The following is a 23,863-nucleotide window of genomic DNA, read 5'->3' as shown; positions in this document are numbered from 1 at the left end:
TCAACCGTGCAGAAGGCTTTTAATGAATTACATTTTGGCAAATGATCACAGACAAATTAACAAAAGCTGACTCATGCTGATCTCATTTATTTGTTCTATACATATCTGATTAGTCGGCATTAATTCTGTTGATGGAAACAGAAGAACTCTATTGTTATATACAGATTAGAAACGTAAACACTTAGCATTTCCCACAACTACTGTGAATGTTATGTTAAATAATATTGTGAATGCCAGAAATGGTTCGGCAGGCAAAGTGCTCTACTGCCCCCTAATGAAACAAACCAACCAAACCAAAACAAGAAAACTCATTTTAAAGTATCTGTGAACCAGAAAAATCATCTTACTTTGCAAAATGCAGTCAGAGATACAAAGGACATTAGCTGAAAATCACTAGACTATAGATCTGTCCAAAAGCTACAATCATCCATTTTTCACGATAAAATTAGTAGCAAAACAGGAAAGCCTTGAGACAGAAATATTCTCAGGGCAAAGATAACATAGCCAAACAGTGTTATCGAGTATGGTAACAAAGGAAACTGACTGCAAGCTACACGTTTGTGCCATGTTGTAAGCTTTCCATGTTTTCACCAGGAAAGCCAGCTCCTTAGAAACTACATTGTGTTTTCAGTTCAGTGCTCAAAAATAAACACTGTCCAGATAGTCTCTAATTTACACTGACTCTAATCCTCTCAGGATCTCAAAACATGTACATATCCTAGATAATTATGTCATAAAATACATATTTAAGAAGAATTCCATTCCTACCTACATGTTACTATTTTAAATAATTTGATAATTTCATACTTTGTGGATCTTTTTCATAGTTCCATACGTAGTCCTGACTTCTATTAATAGCAGCTTTCCTTCAATAAGTTTGGTTTTCAAGACCTGCTCCATATCCTTGCCTTTTCACTTCAAGCCTACCACCAATTCCTGAATTCTCTTTTAAGAACACAGCAAACTGAGAATATAGTTCGTGGTCTCTAATAACAGAAGTAACATAAATATTAACACCAAGCAGCCACATGAAATAGACATTTTAAAACATGAACTCATGATAACAAGAAATATAAAGAAAAGATATAACTCCAGGCAGAATTCAGCAATCAGCTGAGAAGACAGTGTAGCTGTCAACTGTTCCTTGAGGCACAGCATCACTTGGACACAGCATGTCCCTGCCCAGGGTGACAATGGTTTTACATTTCGTTGTGTGTTAGGAAATATTACCTGGGTCGAAGTCCACACAGCAGCATGGGGAGGGACAATGTAAAGAAGTGACTCAGTCTGGACACAGAATGGGGTCCTAGCACCCCTCACAGTGGGTGCTGCTCTCCGTCTGTCTACTGTGAATGACAGCGGAGCCCCAGCTCTGCATGTTATAAGGCTAAATAACGCTCATATGCAATAAGATCCGATCAAAAAATCAAAAGAGCAACAAATGGAAAAAACGTAAATGTCCCTGAACCTGTATCACAAATGAGCTATATTTTCATATCTGTACTAACTTCCTGGGTAACATGAATTTTAAAAAAGACAGCTTTCTAGAAGCTTTAGTCCTTTGTGTCCACTGCCTAACAAGAAAGCAGACACACAGGCGTAAAGGCATGTGTTGTGATAAAGCCGGGAGGCCTTAAGCATCCCAAAGTAAAGCACTATGGAAGCCCTGATGCCTAGAGCATATCTAAGATTTGGTATTTTAAAAAAAAATCTCATACACTGCTGTAGCTACCTGGAGTTAACATGCAGTCACCATAGAGAAACTGACAGCACAGAGCTACTTAAGTATGCATATGTTCAGTCATGGTGAGCCCCAGTTTACTCAGCGTATTCCAGACCAGTGTCCTAAACTAATGGAATGCCTCCCTTGGTTGTCAAAAGGGAAAAGGACGTTCTAGGCTGTCCTTGTGCTCTTGGGTTCCCAGTAAGTATAAATATTAAAAGTATATCAGGGGAGAATAAAAAGAGATGACATAGAAAAGAGAAAAAAGAAAATGACAATAACTACATTAGCAAGTTAGGTTAGTAAGAAACTTTGGCCTGAAGCAAATGGACTGATGAACAGATTGATTAGCTATTTTAGCTTCCCACATTGTACTGATAGTGATGATGATAATAGCCAGTACTTACTGAGAATTTACCACACTGGCCTAAGTGCTTTACACATAGTAGGCATGGAATCGTCAGAGAAACCCTACAAGATACACACTACATGCTACAAGGAGAGACTAGCTGCATGCCCGAGTCACGTCACCACTAAGTTGCAGCACTAACAATATACTTCTCAGTTTGACGCTTGACTAATAAGTGTGTATTGTTTCCAGTAAAAAATGTGTGAAACAAATTGAACAAAATGATTTTGTTCAATGCATTAAACTACTTTATTATGTATAAGACTTAAATCACATCAGTCTTTTGGGGTTATATAACCTGGCTTGGCCACTGGCCCAGTTCTTGAAAAAGACAGAAATGCCTAGGACATAATAACTAATTGTGCTCATGCTATCAAAGTACATTCTATCCCATTATAAGCACAGCTACTGGGAGAACATATTCAGCTACTGTAACCTCTCCATCCTCAGATCTCCCACAGCACCCCAGTCCCAGCTCCATCTAAATATCTCAAAATGATACAAAGTCTCATCTATTTCGAGGGTAAATTTACACACCCTTTTCTATCTTAAAAGAGTAATTACAGGATAAACCATGATAGGTAGCTCTCACTGTATCAGAAAGGTATTTCTCTGAGCCACAGTGGAAACCCTTCCATGGTACTTCTTCACCTTTGGTAATTATGTTCAAGTTATTCTGAAACTGATACTAAAGGAGAAACTGCCGTATGATGTAAAACTGGTTCAAAAATCTATCTTGCAAAAGGATGAATTTAAACACATGAACACACGACTCCCTAAAATATAATTCAGGTTATCCAAGTGTCCCAGGCATTGGCTGGAGAACAAACATCCCCTTCCCTTTACACATGCAACTTACAACTTAACACACACACTCACGCATGAGTGGGTGGGGACATCAAGAACAGTGACTTCACAGGGACTTCACTAAATTTCACATTGCAAGATAAGCTGGTTTACGGTTTAAATCTGGACTCCTCTGTCAATGAGGCATGAGACCTACCAAACAAGATACCTCCTTTCCCCAGGGCACAGTGTCTTACCTTGGAGTCTTCCTTGCTCACTTCCAGTTGCAACAGGGCCTGGGGAGACTGCAGCTTCGCTTGAGCCGAGTGAGCCATTTGCAGGTTAAGCTGCCATCCCACTGTCTCTAGCTATAAAAGACAAATGGGGACTGGATTAAGATGGTACAGAAGAAGAAAACAGTCAACTTCAAGTCTATTTCCACCCTGTAAGAATCAACACAAATACCGTACACTTAATGGAAAGTCAACTTCAGGGTCCTTTAACCTGAAATCTCTGTAAAGCTTCCCTCTACACTCAGCAGATCAGCCTCTTGTCAAATCCAACAGTGAAAGTGGTCTCTAAACAGACTACTGTAAACAATAAAAATGCTAGCAATCAAGTACAAAAAGCAGCTGATGGTGGGTTGAATTGCAAAGCTTGGGGGGCACAGGACATTTCCCAAATCCATCATATAGCCCAGGATGGCGTTCAACTCCTGATCTTCCCACCCCACCTCCCAAGTACTACACTTACTGACACATGCCACCATATCCAGTTGAGCCACTGGCTTTTAAAACCTTGTTATTAAGATAGCATTTTAGAAACTTTACTTATTTACTATTTTCTACATCGTGACCACAGATCCCCCTCCCTACTATCTTCCTAGTCCCTCTCCCTACCTCCACTCTTACACTCCCTACCCCAACTCTTCCTACTTCTCTTCAGAAAAGGGCCGCACTCCCATGGATATCAACCAGCCATGGCATCTCAAGTTGCAGTAAGAGTAGGCACCTCCTGTTCTATTAATGCTAGTTGAGGCAACCCAGTCGGAGGAACAGGTTCCAACAGCAGGCAACAGAGTCAGAGGCAGCCCCTGCTCCCACTGTTAGGAGTCCTACAAGAAGACCGAGCTGCACACTGTAACACATGTAGAGAGGGCTGCCTGGAGATGGGTCCAGTCTGTGTGAGCCCTTATGAGCCCAGGTTAGTTGACTCTGTAGGTTTTCCTGTGGTCCTTGCCTCATCTGGCTCCTACACTCCTCCCCTCCACCGCCCCCTCTTCTCAAGGATTACATGAGTTCCGCCTAATGTCTGGCTGTGGGTCTCTTGCATTTGAGAAACTTAGATTTAAAAAAATACAAATTTCAACTAGTAAATAGAATATTTTGTTGAAAAATCCTTTATTGACTTCCTGTCTTTCAAAAATCTTCGTGTTACCTGGAGCACAAATAAGGCTTTCTTTCCCTCATCCCTCCTTTCCTTCCTTTTTTTCCTCTCCTACTGAGAAGAAAACTAAAATACCCAAGTGTGTGGTTCACATCATAAGGCACAGTCAATAAGCAGAGATTCAGGCAAGAAACTGCTGATCATCAGCTAGCCTGTGGTACCAGAGAGGTTATTATACTTTCCAAAGTACATTAACTTACTACGGCTCCCAATTATGGTAGAAACTAATTGTTTCCTTTAAATCTACTAACACAAGAGTACAAGCTAATCAGGTAGGACAGAATTAGGAGAGAAAGACGATGGCAGTTCAGCCTCCCTTGCAACCATTACACAGCATAAACAAAGCTTTATGAGACTAGACTCGGCAGTATGATCATGTGGTTTTAGATTCAGTTCCCTATAAACCTCAAGTATCAAGCTCTGTGAAGTACAGTAGTTACAAGCCTCTGACAACAGAGCCTTCCTGATGAGTTAGCCAAACCACCTTTGCTGGACAGGGTCTGAATGCCAGCCTCACAACCCTTACTACCTGACCAGAATGCTGATCACTTAACTTGAAAGCATGTTGAAAAGACACAGCAGTGACTCCAGGCCAAGCTGGAAAGAATGCAATGAGAGCATCATCGGCATGAGAGAGGCTGTGCTGAGAAAGCAGAGGTGCACCGCTGCTTCTCCAGCTCTCTCAGAGGTTAGAGGCCATGCCACAGCCACTAACAGGTAAGAACTCACTTCGAAGGTGTCTACTGAGGAACATTAACGTTCTGGCCACTAGCACTCATTGGAACAGTCTCTGGGACAGTGTCTAATATGAGCCCAACACTGCTTTCAACAGTCACAAGAAGGTCGACACATCATGTCCTTCTAGGTATTCACATGGACCTGTATTTCTTGACTTTATGGGCTGACCACCTATGCCAGAGTTGAATGCATGCCAGGGTGCTGCCTAAAGCTGGTATAAGGCAACCGCTGTTGAACTTGAACACCCTCCTTTGGTTCACATGTAAGGCACTGCTCCCTCATCCCTGGCTAAGGCAGAGTCTTCCAAGATCTCCATTCCCCCATATAAAACAGAAGTCCATTTACCTGAACCTCTTTAACATGTATTGAAACAGAAAATTCAAATTATAGTGTTGGTGATATTTTAAAGAATTGTAAGTGCAAGGCATTTTAGTCATGTAACCTTTTCTGTATCTCTCATGTACTCACCAAAGTACTTAACCTGGTTCAGACTCTCATTACCCATCTCTTCACAAACTAACACAGATTGTTTCTAACCAAGTCCCTACCTTCTCTCTAACCCCATCGCAAGATTCCATTTTCCTTCTCCAACTGTGTGTCCCAGAATACACTATGCTAGTTGCTAGGGACATTACAGATGTGGCTACTTTGTCACATGAGTGTCAGTAGGTGGCAGAGAAGAGAGAGGCTGTGTTGATGCTCAGTGTTCCTGACTCTATGAACATATGAATGATTAGTAGCTTAACATCCCCTGAAAAAAACAGAGCCTGAGATGACCACCAGTCCAACAACAGGCAGGTCTAGACAAGTTCCCAGGATGGGAAGCAAGCTAGAGACTAGAAGAACCCCACCTAGGACGTCAGCCCAGGAAGGGAGGTAGCCTGAGACAGAAGACCCTCAAAAGGGGCCCCCCAGGTAGGCCAGGTGAGGAGCGAGCCCTAGATGACCAGCACCATTGGGACGCTGACAGGGAGCAAACGTGAGATGAACACCAATCCAGTACTCCAGGCCTCAGGAGGATGACCCTTCACTGGTACTACTAAGAGAAGCAAGTTAGCGGTGGAGAAATAGAGAAGGAGAAACAGAAGGATGTGAGCATGAAGAGAGGCAGAAGTGGAGACTAGAGGGTAGTGAGAAACACCCTGAGGTAAGTAGCAGGAGATCCCACCTGAGACCATGGTGGGGTCCTGGCCTATGCTGCTACCCGCGGCTACATCTGGGTCCATGGCCCTGCAGCAGAAGGGGTCTCTTACCACCAAAGGCCAGGCAAACATCTCTGGTCTGGGCTATCACCTGGGGACATATCTGAGGTCTGTGAAGAACTGGCCCCACCTCTTGCCTGGGCAGAGCTTGCCCTAGAGGAATGAGAACAGGAGAACTGACCCTGCCCTTCGGCAGGCCAGCTGCAGAAAGGGGGCTCTCCCCATTACAGAAGCTGAGGGTAAGCCAGACTTGAGGATGTGAGTGTGGGAGAGTTGGCCCTACCACTTGTCTCCCGTGCAGTGGCATGGATGAGGGAAAGATATCCTCTTCATCATCCTCTTCTTCCTCTTTTTCTTCCTCCTCTTCCTCTTCCTCTGTCCCTCACTGCCTGCAGAAGACGTGAAACCTGGCCCTGGGGTCATGAAAGCAGGAGAGCTGGTCCTGCCCTTTACTAGCTGCAACACTAGGGAAAGTGAGCCCTGCAACTTGGTTAAGCAAGCACAGTAGAGCAGACCCTGGTGGTGGGTACACAGGCAAGCCATCTCTGAAGGCATGAGTATGGGAGAGCTGGCCTCACCACTGTATGCTGTATGCTGTCTGCTGTATGGTGACATGGGCAAGGGAGAGATCCCGCACCACCACCACCACGCCACCTACAGCAGCCCCTGAAGTCAGGAACAGGAGAGTAGGCCCTGTACCTCACCTAGGCAGCACAGTAGAGCTGGCCCTGAGCCTCACCTGCTGCAGCACTCAGGAGAGTGGTCCCAGCACCTTGCCAGGGCAGCACAGTAGAGCTGGCACTAGGGGTGGTGGTTGCAGGTGAGCAAGCCTGAGAACATGAGCACAGAAGACTTAGACCTGCCTCTTGTCTGCTGGGTAGTGGTGCTGATGAGGGAAACCTACTCCACTCTCACATCCCTCACCATCGATGGCAGACTGGAGAGCTGGCCCTGGGGTCATAAGCCAGAGAACTGGCCATGTCCCTCACCAGCTGCAACACTCAGGAGAGAGAGCCCTGCACCTTACTTGGAGAACTGGCCCTGGTTGCTGGTGAGCCAGCCCCGAGGGGGCATGAGAGCTGGAAAGACAGCACTCAGGCCCAGATCCAGAGCTTTGAATTGACCTACTCCAACATCTACCCCATCAATGAACTGCCGGAGTGCACAAAGGGGTGGGTCCTATAGATCCAAAACTACAGGATCTCCATGACACAGGGTAACAACAGAATATCCAAAAAGGAGTTCCAGTGAAGTGCCAGTATTAATACAGTAGCAGAAGTAGGGGGCCTCATACCAGACCAATGCAAGCAGACACTTACAAGCAAGGAAGTGTGGACAAAAGAGAATTCTGTGGGACGCACTGTGACACACTACACCTTCCACAACCAGATTTGTTTTCTGTGTTGGAAAGAGGTTGTAAGGGTGTATGGTGGGTATGAGGGAAAGAAAAGATGAGTGGGATTGGGTTGCATGATCTGAAATTCACAAAGAATCAATAAAAAGATTCAAAAAAAATGAGTAAAAGTGTATCTGAGTAGTACATAGTCATCAATGTAAACGTGGGAATGTATATTCCCATGGCTTTCGTGTTACAAAAGCAGGGGGAGGCTGGGGGAGGGTCAGAGGAAGAGGGGGTCAATGTGGAAAGTTTTCACCATCTAACCCAAGAGGTCAAAATTAACATGACCCAAAAGTAGGAAATGGTTGTCAAGAACTTAAAATTTATGTACCATGATGGCTACAAGATCACTTTTATACTAAACTAATAAAAAAATTCATAGCCAAAATTAGATCATGAACAAACTATAGAAAATTGTAAATTAAGGACTATCCTACAAAATAAACTGTATATTTATATTTATATTTATATTTATATTTATATTTATATTTATATTTATATTTATATTTATATTTATATCAAACACACGCATGACTAAAAAGAAAAACTAAAAGATGTAACCTTTTACAATGCTTGGAACATGTTATTTGCTGGGTCTAAAAAGAGCACTGGTGATACAAGTATGAACAAGAGCCGTTCTCTCTGCTAAGGTGAAAGTCTCATGGTTCACTAATCAGTCCTCTGAGACCCATAACAAGAAGCAAATACAGCTGTCATCAATATTTTAATTACATGCAACACAACAAAATTTAGTGTAAAGTTAGCTAAGCTATATTACCTCTGTTCGAAATAAAACTGTCCTGTGTATACTCTACATTTGTATATTAAAATACTCAGGAATTTTGTTGTGCTATTTATACTCAAATTTAAAACTTAGGGTCTACATTAGTTTGCTTCCTGTGTTGTGGTGAAGACACTATGACCACAGACAACTCCCTTGGGTGGTGGTGGGGGTGACCTATAAGCTTTTTATTTAGCTTATAGGTCATAGTCTATCATCTAGGGTAGTTAGGCAGGAGCTCCGGGCAGGAACCTGGAGGCAGGAACTAAGCAGGGGTTCTGGAGGACTGCTGTTTATTGGTTTGCTCCTCATGGCCTGTTCACCTAATATTCTCATTTAACTTAGGAACACCAGCCCAGGATTGATACCACATAAATCATTAATCAAGAAACGGCCCAAAGACTTGCCTACATGCAATCTGATCAAGACATTTTCTCAATTGAGGTTCTCTCCTCCCAGATGAGTCTAGTTTGTATCAAGTTGCCAAAAAAAAAAAAACAAAAACAAAAAACAAAAAAAACTATCCTATCAGGGTCTGGATTTAAATGTTAGCAAAATAAATTTAAATAAACCACTAATATTTTAAATGTTTTTTAACTCATTCCAGAACTGTGAATACATTACCTCTTAAACATCTAAAAATATTGTTTCTTACTCAAAAATGTTACTAGTTAGTTGATTAATTATTTTCTTTTGTCTCCTATGTCCATGTCAAATTTTCAATCAAATATTAACTTATAATTACTCTATAAAACAATTCTGAACATGGTCCACATTAACAAAATGACTATTATATTAACTCTATAAAGCTAAAAACTAATAAATATGGCTGGAGAGATGGCTCAGTCAGTAAAGCACTTGCCATACAAGCATGGCAATCAGAGCCCCAGCACCCATATCAAATGCAGGGCATAGAAAGGGGTGGGCAGGTCCCAAGAGCTCACTGGACAGTCAGTCTAGCCAACCAATGAGCTATGGGCTCAGTGAAAGGCCTTCTCTCAAAACATACAGTAAAGAGTCTCTCTCTCTCTCTCTCTCTCTCTCTCACACACACACACTCAAGCACATACAAATAAGTTAGCAGCTAAACATACAAAGTAAATAGACAAGCAGCTAAATTTTAACAGGTTTGTGTCTAAAAATAGAAGTTATTAAAATGTTTGGATGAGAGAAAAGTCATGCCACACAACCAGCATATAAAAGAAGGCTGCATGGGCTATATTAATATCAGACAATTCAAACTTCAAGTCAAAGAATGTACCTTAAGGTCACTTACAAGAAAGGCATATTGCTCATACATGGGACACTGACATAATTACAAAAGAGAGCACACCCTTCACGCTGTCAGTGAGGCTGCTGATCTCCTAATACTCTGTTCAATGAGGGCAAAGATGGTGATACACGGCAGAAATTAGAATTTTCCTGTATCTAGGTTTAAAAAGAAATATCTACTACTTTTTTCAAGAGGAAAAAGAAATTGCTTGAAAAAGGAAAAAGTACATAAGGTACACAGTTTGAACGTTCCTGATCCAGAAATCCAGACACCAAAAATGGTTCAAATCGGATAACTTCTCAGTAGTAATGCGCCATGTAGAGGACCTGGGATTTGGGGCATTTCAAATTGCAGATGCACAGCTGGGAACATGCAGTAAATATCCCAAGATCTGAACAACCATAAAGTCTGAACGCTGCTGGGAGCAAGCATTTGAGATGAGGAACATTTGACCTCTACTGACAAGAGTGGGAGTTTTCAGAGGAAACTGGACAAAGAGCTAAGACTACACAGAGCGCTTCTTTATGCATGTTTGGGGAAAATCACTTCAGCTTAATGGTCAGGTGATATCTTCAGAAATGGAGGCACACACGTACAGTGCTGGAGTGCAGGTACAACCTCTTCAGTCATCTCAAGAAGCTGGCATTTTCCTCATCAGTCAGTCAGATCTGTACTTCAACTCCATGACCGTTCTTCCTACTTCCCTGCTGCTGGACAGCTCACCTAATTCCAACCATCAGTTTTTTTCACTTTGGGTGAAAACTGAGGAAACCTGATTCAACCACTGACCTGAGCATTTGTGGGCAAAAAGCTATGTGTAAAAGCACTGGCAATGCAGCTGACAAATGGGATATTAACAATAAATACTGTCCTCCGGTCCTCCCTTTCAGGTCACAATTCCTTTTTTTTTTTTTTAAATTTTTATTTCACGTGCATTGTTGTCTATGTGAGGGTGTCAGAAACTCTGGAAGGCCAGGCAGTGCTGGTGCACGCCTTTAATCCCAGCACTTGGGAGGCAAAAGCAGGTGTATTTCTGAGTTCGAGACCAGCCTGGTCTACAGAGTGAGTTCTAGGACAGTCAGGGCTACACAGAGAAATCTTGTCTGGAAAAACCAAAAAAAAAAAAAAAAAAGAAGATGAAGAGGAGGAGGAGGAGGAAGAGGAAGAAGAGGAGGAGGAGGAGGAGGAGAAACAAACAAACAGACAAACTCTGGAACTGGAGTTACAGACAGTTGTGAGCTGCCATGCAGGTGCTGACAATCAAACCCAGGACCTCTGGAAGAGCAGCCAGTATTCTTAACCACCGAGCCATCTCTCCAGCCCAGTCAATTACTTTTACAATAATTCTTTTAAGGCTCTTTTCTAAGCCTAAGAACTTACAGACATTTAATTTGCTTCCATGTCTGCCTAGCTGATTTCAGGGTAGGTCTTTCCCATTTGTTCAAAAGTATAATAAACCTCTGTTCTCTCTTGAAAAGTAGTTTAGGTGGAAATTGTGTCCCTTCCTATGGATTTGGTTCCATGATGCAGTTCTGGAGTTGGCTTTCCATGACTTGCTTTCTCTTACTGCCACTAAGACCACATCCTCTGAGGCCCACGACAGACACAAGCAAACCCCGTCTGACTCCTTCAGTATGTAAGTACAGACTCTCATTTCTAGTGTATCACTCATTTCTCTTCTCCATACACCTGCTTCTTTTGTTTTTATAAAATCACATAGCTGTTTATTTTCAAATATGCTCTATCAGTTTGTTTTAGAACCTCTTATTTAAAGCCAGAGTTGATTTTACATTCTGCTGTCAGAATATAAGTAATGATTGCTACATTATCAAGTAATTTAATTCAAGGAATACAAGTCATTCTCCACTTTGTATATGATAGGTTCCTAATTACAAGGGTGTGTAAAGCTAAAAAAAAATAAATAAAGGAAGTAAGTTTCATTCTCATTGCCCTCAGAACCAAACCAAACCAAATAAACAACCCAACACCATGGCATTAGACAAACTGTATTGGCCAGCATTTTGTGTGTTTTTTCTTAAATACTATTGTTCTAGTTAGGTTTCTGTTGCTGTGATAAACACTATGACCAAAAGCAACTTATAGAGGTTACAGTCTCTCCTCAGGGGAAGGCAAGGTAAGAGATTAAGGCAGGAACTTGAAGCAGAGAGCATGGAAGAACACTGCTTACTGACTTGCTCCCTCTGCCCTGCCCAGGGACAGCATTACCCACAGTGAGCTGAGCCCTCCTATCTCAAGGAGCAACTAAGGAAATGCTCCCACATTCATGTCATAAGCCAACCTGACGGAGGCAATGCTTTGACTGAAGTTCCTCCTCCAAGGTGACATTTAGTTCATGTCAAATTGACAGCAGAAAACTATAAAAATTATCTACGTGTGTATGAATTTTAATTTGTTGTTTTAAACAACAAGCCTACAATTTGAGAGAAAACCTGGTCCTACCGGAAAAGTGATGATTCCTACTTCTGAGTAAAGAGTATTAGTTTAATACTTATGAAAATGTCTATTAAGTGGCATTTCCACCTTAGTTTTCTGTCCATTTTTAAATTGCCGCAGAAATGATGACTCAGCCATAGCTGTTGTATAAAGCTGGTGATGCTCTCCACACTTCCAACTCCAAGAAGCACAGGAGGTCACATTTCCAAACGCCAGCTAGTCAGATGGTAACGGAATGCTGCATCCTGCACACTGTAAGAACTGTAGCAGTGCTGATGGCAAGCATATGGAAATCAAATGTCAGTGAATAAGTCAGGAGCCATCTGTGCAAATAGCCTCACACAGTGAAATCGCCACCTCTTTTCAACACAGTGAAAAAGACATTAGGTGATGAAGGTGGCAGCTATCCACCAAGTAAATGGAGAAGGGAGAGACAGAGTCAGAGATAGAGACAGAGACAGAGACAGAGAACGAGCACTCATTATAACACTGACATTCACCCCAGAGTCAATGAAATATGAGCCATTGTAGAGTAAGGTTAAAACCACAGGCCTATCACAAATGCCCTGACCATGCCTAACAGCTCAGACTCCTTTAACGATATTGTTCAAAGATATAGTTACAGATGCTACAGATGTGTGGATGTGCACATACTCCCTGGCTGATGATGAGCTGTTCAGGACCACTCACCCATGCTGGATGCTCTAACACTGACATTATCTCAGCGGTGTAACTGTTCTAAGACCTTACTCAACTAGCACTCAATAATGGCATACTGTGCCCTAGGTACTAGTGCAGGCTTGCAGTTTAACATTGAAAAGAAAAAACGAAAATACCTAATTTTCTGGAGTTAACATTCAAGTAGATAAAAGATTCATTAATGATTAATAAGTAAGCAATATTGTGTGGTACTGAGTGATAACAGTAAAATAAAGAAGGTTAGAAATGGTGGACAAAAGCATAATTTTAAAGCATGTAGCCCAGAAAGCAATCTGAGACCACACAAGTCTGAAGACCTGAGCTCCGCCTCCAGCAGCCATGTAAAAAGCCTGTAATTCCAGCACTCCTACAGTGAAACGGGAGGTAACGACCCATGAGACGGGAGGTGGAGTGTATAGGCAGGAGGCTCTCAGGCAGTGGAGCAGCAGAAACAAGACAATGTTGGACTAAAAAAAGTCTCAAAGGAACTTGGAAGACAAGAATACGTACAGTGGAGGCCTGGTTTCTGAGAGTCCAGGGAGAACAAGGGCTCCATCCGGGACTGGCATTTGTGTGATGTTCTAACAGAGAACCTAGCTGCAACCTGCCCTGCCCTGAGAACCTGAGTGAGGCTGGGTTTAAAGGCAGTGAACTTATCTGTTTGGTGGGGGAGATCTGAAGACAGGGTAACCCTCAGGCTGGGCACAGTTAGTGCTCGCTACTCTCATCCAGGTCTCTAGTGAGACAAGAGTAAGAAGCTTGGTAAGGAAAGGTGTGTGGCTTCAATCCAAGCAGACAACAAAGGATTTGTAGTAGTTACAGAGACTAGTGTGAGGGAAGAGAAACCAGGCACTTTGCACAGGACACCACTCGTGGAAGGTTCCAGCTTTTAAAAATGCAAATTCACTTGAAAGAGAAAACTGAGAATGTTCCTGAACTTCATTCTTAAAAGCCTCTTTCTTATTTGGTTGGTTGGTTGGTTGGTTGGTTGCTTGCTTGCTTGCTTGCTTGCTTGCTTGGTTGCTTGGTTGCTTGGTTGCTTGGTTGCTTGGTTGCTTGGTTGCTTGGTTGCTTAGTTGCTTGGTTGCTTGGTTGCTTGGTTGTTTTTAAAAGTCTTGCTATATGTTGCCCAGATTTGTCCAGGACACACTAATACAGCCCATGCCTCCCTTGAACTCAGGAAACCTTCCTAAGTGACTGTCTCCCCCCATAGAATATACAGTGCAGATCTCTGGGAAGAAAACTCACTGAGCAGTCTCCAGAGGTCAGCAGAACATGCTGCCTTCTGCAAAAGTCCAAACGTAAAGCAAATGAACCAGTGACCTACTTTCAGCCCTCTGCTTTTCATGTTACTAAATCAAGTCTTAAGAGGTCGAAATGTTTATTATAAACATTACATCTTAGGGGTGTGCCCTAACTATATCCTCACACTTAGACATAGGAGTCAGCATGGTCTCACTTTCAAGGTAACAAAAACATGTATACTTACTGACCTACAAACTGATCCAAAGTACCTATAATGAGACTTCTCTCCAAACTCAAATTTAAGACATTGGTAAGACACATCAATGACTTTCACATTGCTACAGCTCTGTGTCAAAAATATATAAATAGTACAAGTTTGAGGACAGTGAAATGTCATTCAACTAATGATCTCAATTTGGCAATGCTGAAAAAACAACAGCTGTATTTAGCAAGCGCACATCTTGGAGCCCAATGACATCATCAGGGTAATCTTGCTAATAGCACAGTTCTTTGACATTAGCAAAATCTTTATTCAATTTGTTAATGGTTCTGGTCCCAGCAAATTACTTAGAAGAGAATACATCTCCACATAAGACTGATTAAAGGTCTCTTAAATTAAAACCCTTTAAATTGACTGCTGTATCAACAGCAAAATCCATCACCTTTTTGTTCCCTAGAAAAATTTCCATCTCTCTCAAGCTAAAGGAAATCTTCCTATACTCTCACTTTTAAAGGGAAATTTTTAAATATCCAGAATTTAGGATTCTAACAAGATTCAAGAGCCATAACATAATTGAAACACACACACCACAATGCACACACACAAAATACACACATACACAGAGTTTATAAAATACAAGAAAAATTAAGGTGGAAAAACACTAGGAAACAAAAAATACAATTCACACCTCTTCACTGAACTGTTCTTTTCTCGCCAATAAGTAGAAATATTCTCTATAAGAAAAGCACACAGGCTGAATTTTAAAATAGCACAATTGGTAACTCAAAGGTATTGTTCACTTAACTATTCTTTGAGAATCTGCTATCTTCCAGAGACCACTACAACAGTGAAACTACAGCAATGAGCAAAGCAGACAAAGTGTTCTGTCCTTTTTGAGTTTATATTATAGGACAGAAGCAGACAATTTAAAAAGTAAATAGGTAAAATATAAAAGTAGCGTGGTACAAAAAGATCTTTTCTGTCAGAAATCCATGAATGTCTTCTGTGCTTCTTATGATGGAATTCATTTCTTACAGTTGCCTATGTGACCTGTAGCCTCCCTCAGCCTTTCATTGCTTGATACCTCCCACCTGTCTCACTATGAATCCCTCTGATCTCTGCCTGAGAGGCTCTTCTACAGGACTGGGCATCCATATGGCTGGCTCCTTTACCATCATCAGATCTATGTTTAAAGGCGACATTTATCGTAGACCTCATAACTAGAAGAACCTTCTATTGATGCTTAGCTGTTTTTGTACCATGTTACTTTAGAGTTTACCTGTTTACTTGGTATTCTGAGCTAATAAAGGCTGAGAAGTAGTTCATGTTACATTAAAATCCTTACAGACAGCCTTCAACTCCAGCACTCAGGAGCCACAAATGTGACATCTATATCACACAACCCCACCCTACTGCCAAGGCTCAGAACATCCTGGAGGAGGAGGCAGAAAGACATCAGGACTGGAGCAAAACAGTGTCCTGTAGCTATAATGGAACTTTGTCACTCATGAACTCACAGCAGTTGCCTGGACAAGACCTGCACAAGATCAAGCCAGTCAGAATTATGGTAGAGTAGGAAGAGATTCACAACTCCCCACCCTTAACTAAGGAGTTATGGACACATGAGGCTTCGAGGAGAATCACTTTTCTTCAAGAGTGTGGCCCCCTGTAGGTTAGCCAGGCTCCAGTGAATAGTCCCACACTTATAAGTACATGGGCAGGACAAACTGGACTCAATGGGTAGTCAAAACAACAAAAGCAAAAACAGGACACAAAATTACGATCTGGGAGGAGTTAGAGGGAAGAGTGGGTTGAGAAATATGATCAAAATATGTTGTGTATAAAGTTATCAAAGAATAAAGACACTTCTTAAAAACTTGTCCACAAACGTTCACAGCAGTGTTACTCTTAATGACACAGAACTGTGACTGACCCAACATCTGCAAATAGAGACAAACTGTGACTTTCAACCAGTGGACTGTTACTTACCAATAAAAGAACATCTGACACCTATAGCAATACCACACAATCTAAGAAAGTGCTTGCTGTCATTAGGTCAATACATGTTATACAAGTCTGTTTATATTAGCTCGAACAGCACACAAAACTAAGTTATGGCAATATAACCAAGGAAGAGGACACTGTGGTGGTCTACATCTTCAGTCTCAGCACTCAGGAGGCAGAGGTAGGTAGATCCCTGTGAGTTCAAGCCAGCTTGGTCTACACAGCTAGTTCCAGGCCAGTCACAGATTCTGTCTTAAAAACATAGAGAGGATGAGGGTGGAGAGACTGAGATAACCTAGACACCTGGATGATGAACACATGATACATGTTATACAGATGGCTGCCTGAGTACACAGAGGTACTGAAACTCACCAGTTCAACACTTCAAATCCCTCAATTTTACTGCAAGAAAGTTGTATTTCTGTAAAAAGAAGCTTAAAATATATACAGAGTATCTCAGAACATCATTCTCAATGAATTCAAACACCTAGAAAAATTATGCCTTTTATTTAATTGCATGTCAATTACTTAAGTAACAGAGGCAGAAATCTGAGTTAGCTGTGTATATGATTATAAAAGTACCTTTCTCATGAATAAAGACAATAATGCTAAGAGGTATTTAAATCCTGAAAGACCAGAATCATGTACAATTATAGTGACACTGTGTGTTTAAAGACTTAGATGCTGAAATATATGCCATCCTCTTTATCATAAAACTATTCATCTATTCTTAGAATGACAAAAGAAATGCAATAAAAATACTAAACAAGTTAATAATATGATAAAATATAAATTATAAAATGTCAAGTTCTAATTTATTTTTCTCTCTTATATTACATCCTGATCACAGTTTCCTCTCCTTCCACTCTTCCCAGTTCCTCCCCAACAACTCTGCTCTCCCTCAGTCAGCTCCTCTGCTGTTTCCCTTCAAAAAAGAGCAGGCCTCCCAGGGATAACAACCAAATATGGCATAATAAGTCACAATAGGACTAGGCACATAGCCTCATATCAAGGCTGGGCAAGGCAACCCAACAGGAGGAAAGCAAATTCTAATTTCTTACACTCAATAAAGAGGAAAAGTATCTGCATTAGTGGAGGATACTCTTCCAGGAGTTACATGTTATTAAACAAAACTCTCAGTGCCAAACATAGGCTCCCTCACTATGACTTGCTGATCAGGGAGGCCTCAAACAACACAAGCTATTGCTATTGCTCTTGGCTACGCACCACCATAACTGGATTGTAAGACTGTGATGCCAAACGAAGACTCCACACACTTTGCTTTCAGGACATTGAGAGATTGATCTCTAACTAACTGGGAAACTTTCTCTCTGCTGGCTAGCTTTCCCAGTACCTGAAGGTGCTGTGCAGGCCACTGGAAGAGAAAAGACATCAGTGGTCTTACCCAGCTTTGACCCCTAGCTGCTACAGTACTCAAGTGCAATGCCCACTGGCACACTAGTAGCACGCCTGTTACAAGGCTATCGAACTGCTTTCTGATTGGATCTGAGGTCTGCTCCATAGGAGAGATTTCATGCCTAAACTCATGACTGCAGAGACCATGGGCCTCAGAGGGGAACCTATTGCTATTTTTGCTAAACAATGATGTTAAAGCTTCTTCTGAAAAATTATGTTTATAACCATAGATTTGTGGTGCTGCTCTTAACCTTGGCCAGAGAAGCAGTGGGCAGAGGTCAGTATAGTAGACTCATAACTGGGCAAAATGCTAAAGTAAGACTGCATGCTCATCCATAAATGGAACATCTATATCAATTCCTCCAGCCCAAGGCTCAGGGACCATCACAGAGGTGAGCTAAGAGCCAGAGGACAGCAAGGAGTGCCATGAAATGTTGATGCTGCAGTCACCTGCACAAGGCCTACAGAAGAGCAAGGCAGCAAAGCTGCAGCATGGCTGAGGAACGGGGTCTCAAGGCCCCATAGCTGAGGAGCCATTTGTAGCTGTTGGCTGGTACAGGGATACAGCTATTAGAAAGGTTCTCTATATGCATGGCCCCATACCCACAAAGGTGGAATTAATTGGACTCAGTGGGGTTTTTCTTTCTTTTAATTGAAGAATATGAAGTTGAAAGGAGGCCATGTTGGACTAAGAGGGTGGAAAGAGGGTAGCTAAGATCAAAATGCACTATATATGTATATAATTCTCAATGAATAAATAAAAAATCCTAAACAAAACAGGTATTCAACAATGAAATAAACAATTGACTGTTATAGTTAATATAATAAATCTTGTAATGGCTTAAAGGGAATTATTTTAGTGTTTAGAAATATTACTATCTTAGAAAACCTTGACTATCTATTTTTAAATGCAGGTAAAACCTCTATAAAGACAGTAAGATTTCATCATACAACACAATGGCTATATATTTTTAAGAAATCTGTATGCAAATGGTGAAATGAAGACTAGGAAGCTGTGCTTGAACAAAAAAAAAATATCACATTGAGTACATTGTGAACATTCAAAACAAACAAGAGTTATACTTAAAAACTCCCCAATACATAAACCCTCTTAAGAAGAGAGATCAATGCACAAGCTACCTTAGGAGGGCTAATGATGGCCTTCCAGACGTTTTCCATTACCTTACTTTTTAAAGGTATTTTATAAAAAAAATACAGAAACACAATTTAAGAACAGTGCCTCAAAAAGAAGTTTCAGAAACAAAGTTATTATTGGCAAAACCATTTGACACAACAGTTTTTACTTTTACTATGGTTTGAATATATTAAAAGATTCTAAATAAAAATTTAATGAATAAAAGTTAAAATGATGCTCATTTTCTGTGGTTTGAACCATAGTGTTATGATCACATAGCATTAGGACGATGTTTGAAAGCTCTGCTGACAGACAGCTCTGATAAGAGGTAAGAACAGAAAGCCGATGTGCGGCAGTAACGTCCGTCCGTCTCTGAGAGATTAAGACAGTGCTTTTGAAAAGTGAGGAGACAGAACTGAAAACTCCTTGCAGTAAAGCGCTGGAAAAGACGATTAGGACAGTTTCTCAGTACTCTTGCCAACTTTCCAGATCCAAATAATAAGGACATAAAAAGCTGTTTTCCCACTATGCCTTTCAACTACTTCTCAACTTATCTTTGAGAAGGACACCAAACACATACAATGGGAAAATGCAGTCTTCCTATCAACAGTGCTGGAAACTGGCTATGCAGAAGAACACAAACTGGGCTCTTACATCATATGCAAAAATTAATTTTAAATCATTTACATACTTGAATACCAGATATAATAAATGTTACGGGGAAAAGCTCTTCTGCAATGCTCTTGTGGTAGTTCTTGGGATATAAAACCAAAAGCAAAGGTCACAGATTTAAAAAAAAAAAAAAAAAACTGTGATTGTGCTAAACTCAGAGTCCTTGAACAGCAAGGTGCAAAACAGAAAAACATCATATTATCTGATAAGTATTCAGAAAAATAAAAGAATGCAAATAAGGATCTACAAAAAGCAATCCAGTTTTTAAAATGGGTGGAGCTGGGCTGGAGGCTGACTCTTTAGTTGAGAGCACTTGTTGCTTTTCCAGAGGACATGAGGAAGGTTTCCAATATCCACATCAAACTACTCAAAGCATCTATCCTCCAGGACACCTGACACCCTCTTCTGGCCCCTTCTGGCTTCAACACTCAAGAGCACAGGCCCATACATACAAACACACACAGACACACACACACACTCATGCATACTCATGTGTACACACACATGTACATAAAGTTTAAAAATAAAAATAAATCTTAAAAAAAATAAAAATAGATAAAGATTTTTTTAAAAGAAAAAAAAACAGAGCCTACCACAGGCATGGCAAAGGTGTTCGGTGTCACACACCAGGAATATGCCAAACAAAGCCCGAGAGGACTGTCACCTCAACATGTTACTAAGCTGTTGTCTTAGTGAGGGCTTCATTGCTGTGAAGAGATGCCATGACCAAGGCAACTCTTATAAAGGACAGCATTTATTTGGGGCTGGTTGACAGTTCCAGAGGTTTGGTCCATTATGATCATGGTGCTGGAAAAACCAAGAGTTCTGCATCCGATCAGAAGACAGCCAAGAGGAAACTGAGACTGTCTTCTGCAGACAGCCAGGAGACTAGAATTCTATACTGGGTAGAGCTTAAGCATGAGACCTCAAAGCTCACCCCCACAGTGACACACTTCCTCCAACAAGGCCACACCTTCAAATAGTGCCATTCCCTATGGTCCAAGCATTCAAACACATGAGACTATGGGGCCAAACCTATTCAAACCACCACAGCTGTTATCAAGAAGACAACAGGAGGAGCAGGAAACACAGCTCAGTGGTTAGGAGGCCTAGCTGTTCTTCCACAGGACCTCAGTTAGATTCCGATCACCCACAAACCATCTCTAACTCCAGTCAAAGGAGAGCTGACACCCTTTCTGGACTCCTGTGGGTTCCAGGCACACAATTAGTACATAGACATACATTCAGGGAAAACACCCATACATATAAAATAAATAAATAAAAATTTAAAATTAAAAAGACAAGACAAGAGCTGACAAGAGTATAGACAGAAGGGACCCTTCACACTGACACTACAAATATAAACTGGTACATTCATTACTGAAAACAGCAGGGGTGTGCCTCAAAACAGTGAAAACTGCCACCGATGCATTCTGGGAGCTGGAATCATTGTTATCAGCTGTATAGCCACTACTGAACCCACCAACCTACAGAGGAGAGACCCAAACCCATGGTCACACAGACAGCTCTGGTGAAAACTCACCAGCATAAAGCAAAATGAATAGGTATGTACGTAAGGACAGCTCTGTAGGAGGCAGGCGTATCTGAGGGCAAGGGGGAACAAGGGAAGATGTGACCAAGAGTGGTCACTATGCATTATATACACATACGAAACTGTCAAAGACAAATTTAGTTCAGGCAAAAGACTTGAAAATAGAACTGCCATATGAGCCAGGGATCCCGGCAGAGTAAATATCCAAAAGAACTTGAAGACACATGCATGCCCATGCCCACTGCATCTATTCACAATGCCAAGACACACTAACAACCCAAGTGTCTCCCATCGGATGAATGAGTAAGGCAGCATGGCTATAGAATCACAGTGGAATAATATTCAATCGTTAAAAAGATAATTTGGGAACTGCGGAGAGAAGGCTCAGTGTTTCAGTACTCCTGACCCACATGAAGGCTCAAAACCAACTGTAACTCATGTTCCAGGAGACCCAACACCCTCGTCTAGCCTCTGCTGACACCAGGCACACACATGGTACATATACACACACATTGGCAAAACACAATCAACTCTTCCCAGTTTCTTCCAGGCTTCCCAACTTTACTCTCTCAGAGCCAGTTTTACTACATTACTTCTATGTCCTAGATGTCCTCAACTAGTGACCATCCTGCCTCAGACTCCCAAGCTGCTGGGATAACACACGTCACAATACCCAGCCCTCAAATTTCTATTTTCTATTTTACATATTTCCTATGACAACTGGTTATTTTGACTCTTAAACAGCATCTGACTTATTGCTACCCTGAGGAGAAAAGAATACTCTTTCTGAAGGCAAGCTGCTCAGGGACACTGAGAACTACCTCCCAGCTAGAGCCTCATACAGGCGACAGCACAGACCAGTACTGGCCACTGCAGAAGCAGACACTGCAGCACGGAAGGAAATCACACGCAAAACTAGAATAATATGGAGATTTTCCAAATGGAGATGTTTAAAAGAAGAAAGAAGTTCAGAGAAACAAAATGGAAGACTGAAATATTCACAGGAGGGAGGGAAACAAAGAAATGGAAAGGATGAAGACCCAGGCAGAAACTCAGGATGGAAGGATGGCCAGACACAGAGGGGAACTCAGACAGAAACAACAGAGAACATTTGCTAGACACTGGGGGGTAATACTTAGTGAGAGACAGTGTTTTCTCCCCAAACTGGGAACACGTCAATCAAGAAGACAAGAAAATACGGCAAAGGGGGACTGGGAAGATGGCTGAGTCAGTACAGGGATTGCTAAGCAGGCATGAAGACCCGAATGCAGATGCTCGGCATCCATAGAGACACTGGTACATCTATAACTGCCACAGTAGCATGACAGAGTCAGGCAGGCACAAGAGTCTCCCTGGCCATCCCAGTCTACTTGAATCAGTGAGTTCCAGGTCCTACAGAGAGACTCGGTCCCAAACATAAGGTGAGTGTCAGGGTCAGGGCTGGGGGTAGGGAAGGACTGAGGGAAACACCCAACATGACCTCTGACATTCACACACACATGCACACACCTAAGTGTGCATATGGATCACATAAACACAAAAAAGTGGGAGCTGTGTAGATTGTGGGGAAAAGTCTCTACTCGCCAATACTGAAAACGGCTATGCAAAAATAATTATACAAAATATATTTGAAAATAATTTAAAGAAATCTATTTTTAAGAAGTTCCTATCCCTAACTAGTGAATTACCAAAACCATAGGACAGGTCATTGTACATAGGAGTCATGTCGTGGAGAGCCTGCTCACACTCACCAGGCCTTGGGTTCAAACTCCATTATCACGAAACAGCATTTCTGAGAGTTAATTGTACTATTTCTAGTATCTAATAATAAACAATTGGAGCCAATGTTTTAAAAATAGCATATTTATAACATTTTTAAAAACAGAATAAAACACTTAGCTGTAAAATAACAAAATATGCGCAGGCTTTGTGATAAAAATAAAGAACGCTACCAAAAGAAATCAAAAAAGAGATTAAGAAGTGGAGAAATTTATATCACACTGTTAAGAATTTATTTCTCCGCCGATTCATCATTAAATCAAACACGATTTTAATCAATATGCCAGCAGGACTACTTGTAGATACTGAGTCAATTTTCCAAATGTATATGTAAATGTAAGAAATTAGAAAACCCAAAGAGAATATGAAAATGAGAATAAAGCCATCGAGCTCAGACTAATTTCTGATTGTGTGCGTGTGTGTGTATGTGTGTGTGTGTACACGTACACATGAGTGCCTACATGCGTGTTGGGTCCTAGAGAGGCCAGCAGAGGAATGCCATCCCAGGGAGCTGAAGTTAAAGGCTTCTGTGAGCCACCTGGCATGGCTACTGAAAAATAGAACCTAGGTCCATTATAACAGCAGCAAGCACTCTTTACTGTAAGCAATCTCCCCAACTCCACTCCACTCACACTAGTTGTGTGTGTGTGTGTGCGTGTGTGCGTGTGTGCAGATCACTCTCTATGTAGACCTGACTATCCTGGAACTCACTATGTAGATATGTAGATCAGGCTAGCCTCAAATTCACAGAGACCGACTGCCTCTGCATCCTGAGTCTTGTGATTAAAGGCTTGAACCACGCCTGGCCTTCTTATTTACTACAAAGCTTCAGCAATTAAGGCAGAGGAATCCTAGGATAGACAAATAGATCAAAGAGTCACAGAATTCACTAAAAGACTTAGACAATACATGAAATGATTTTTGACAAGA

The 23,863-nt window shown here is 41.5% G+C and overlaps 1 protein-coding gene and 1 non-coding gene across 3 annotated transcripts in view; one reads left to right on the top strand and one right to left on the bottom strand.

The window, feature by feature from the left end:
• Positions 1-23,863, bottom strand: part of Commd10 (COMM domain containing 10) — a 127,717-nt gene that overhangs the window by 93,841 nt on the left and 10,013 nt on the right. For both annotated transcript variants that reach the window (XM_028777205.1, XM_028777206.1), the window contains exon 5: positions 3,176-3,286. In XM_028777205.1, coding sequence (XP_028633038.1) covers positions 3,176-3,286 — 111 coding nt within the window. The remainder of the gene's footprint in view (positions 1-3,175; positions 3,287-23,863) is intronic.
• LOC114629238 lies at positions 5,718-5,851 on the top strand. Its single transcript, XR_003712619.1, has one exon. It is a non-coding gene; the product is annotated as a small nucleolar RNA SNORA17 (small nucleolar RNA).

This window comes from Grammomys surdaster, unplaced genomic scaffold (assembly GCF_004785775.1).
Source record: "Grammomys surdaster isolate TR1022 unplaced genomic scaffold, NIH_TR_1.0 278, whole genome shotgun sequence".
In the NCBI taxonomy this organism is placed as follows: Eukaryota; Metazoa; Chordata; class Mammalia; order Rodentia; family Muridae; genus Grammomys; species Grammomys surdaster.
The sequence above is the reverse complement of the archived record's forward strand: the minus strand, read 5'-3'. Positions and strand labels throughout refer to the sequence as shown.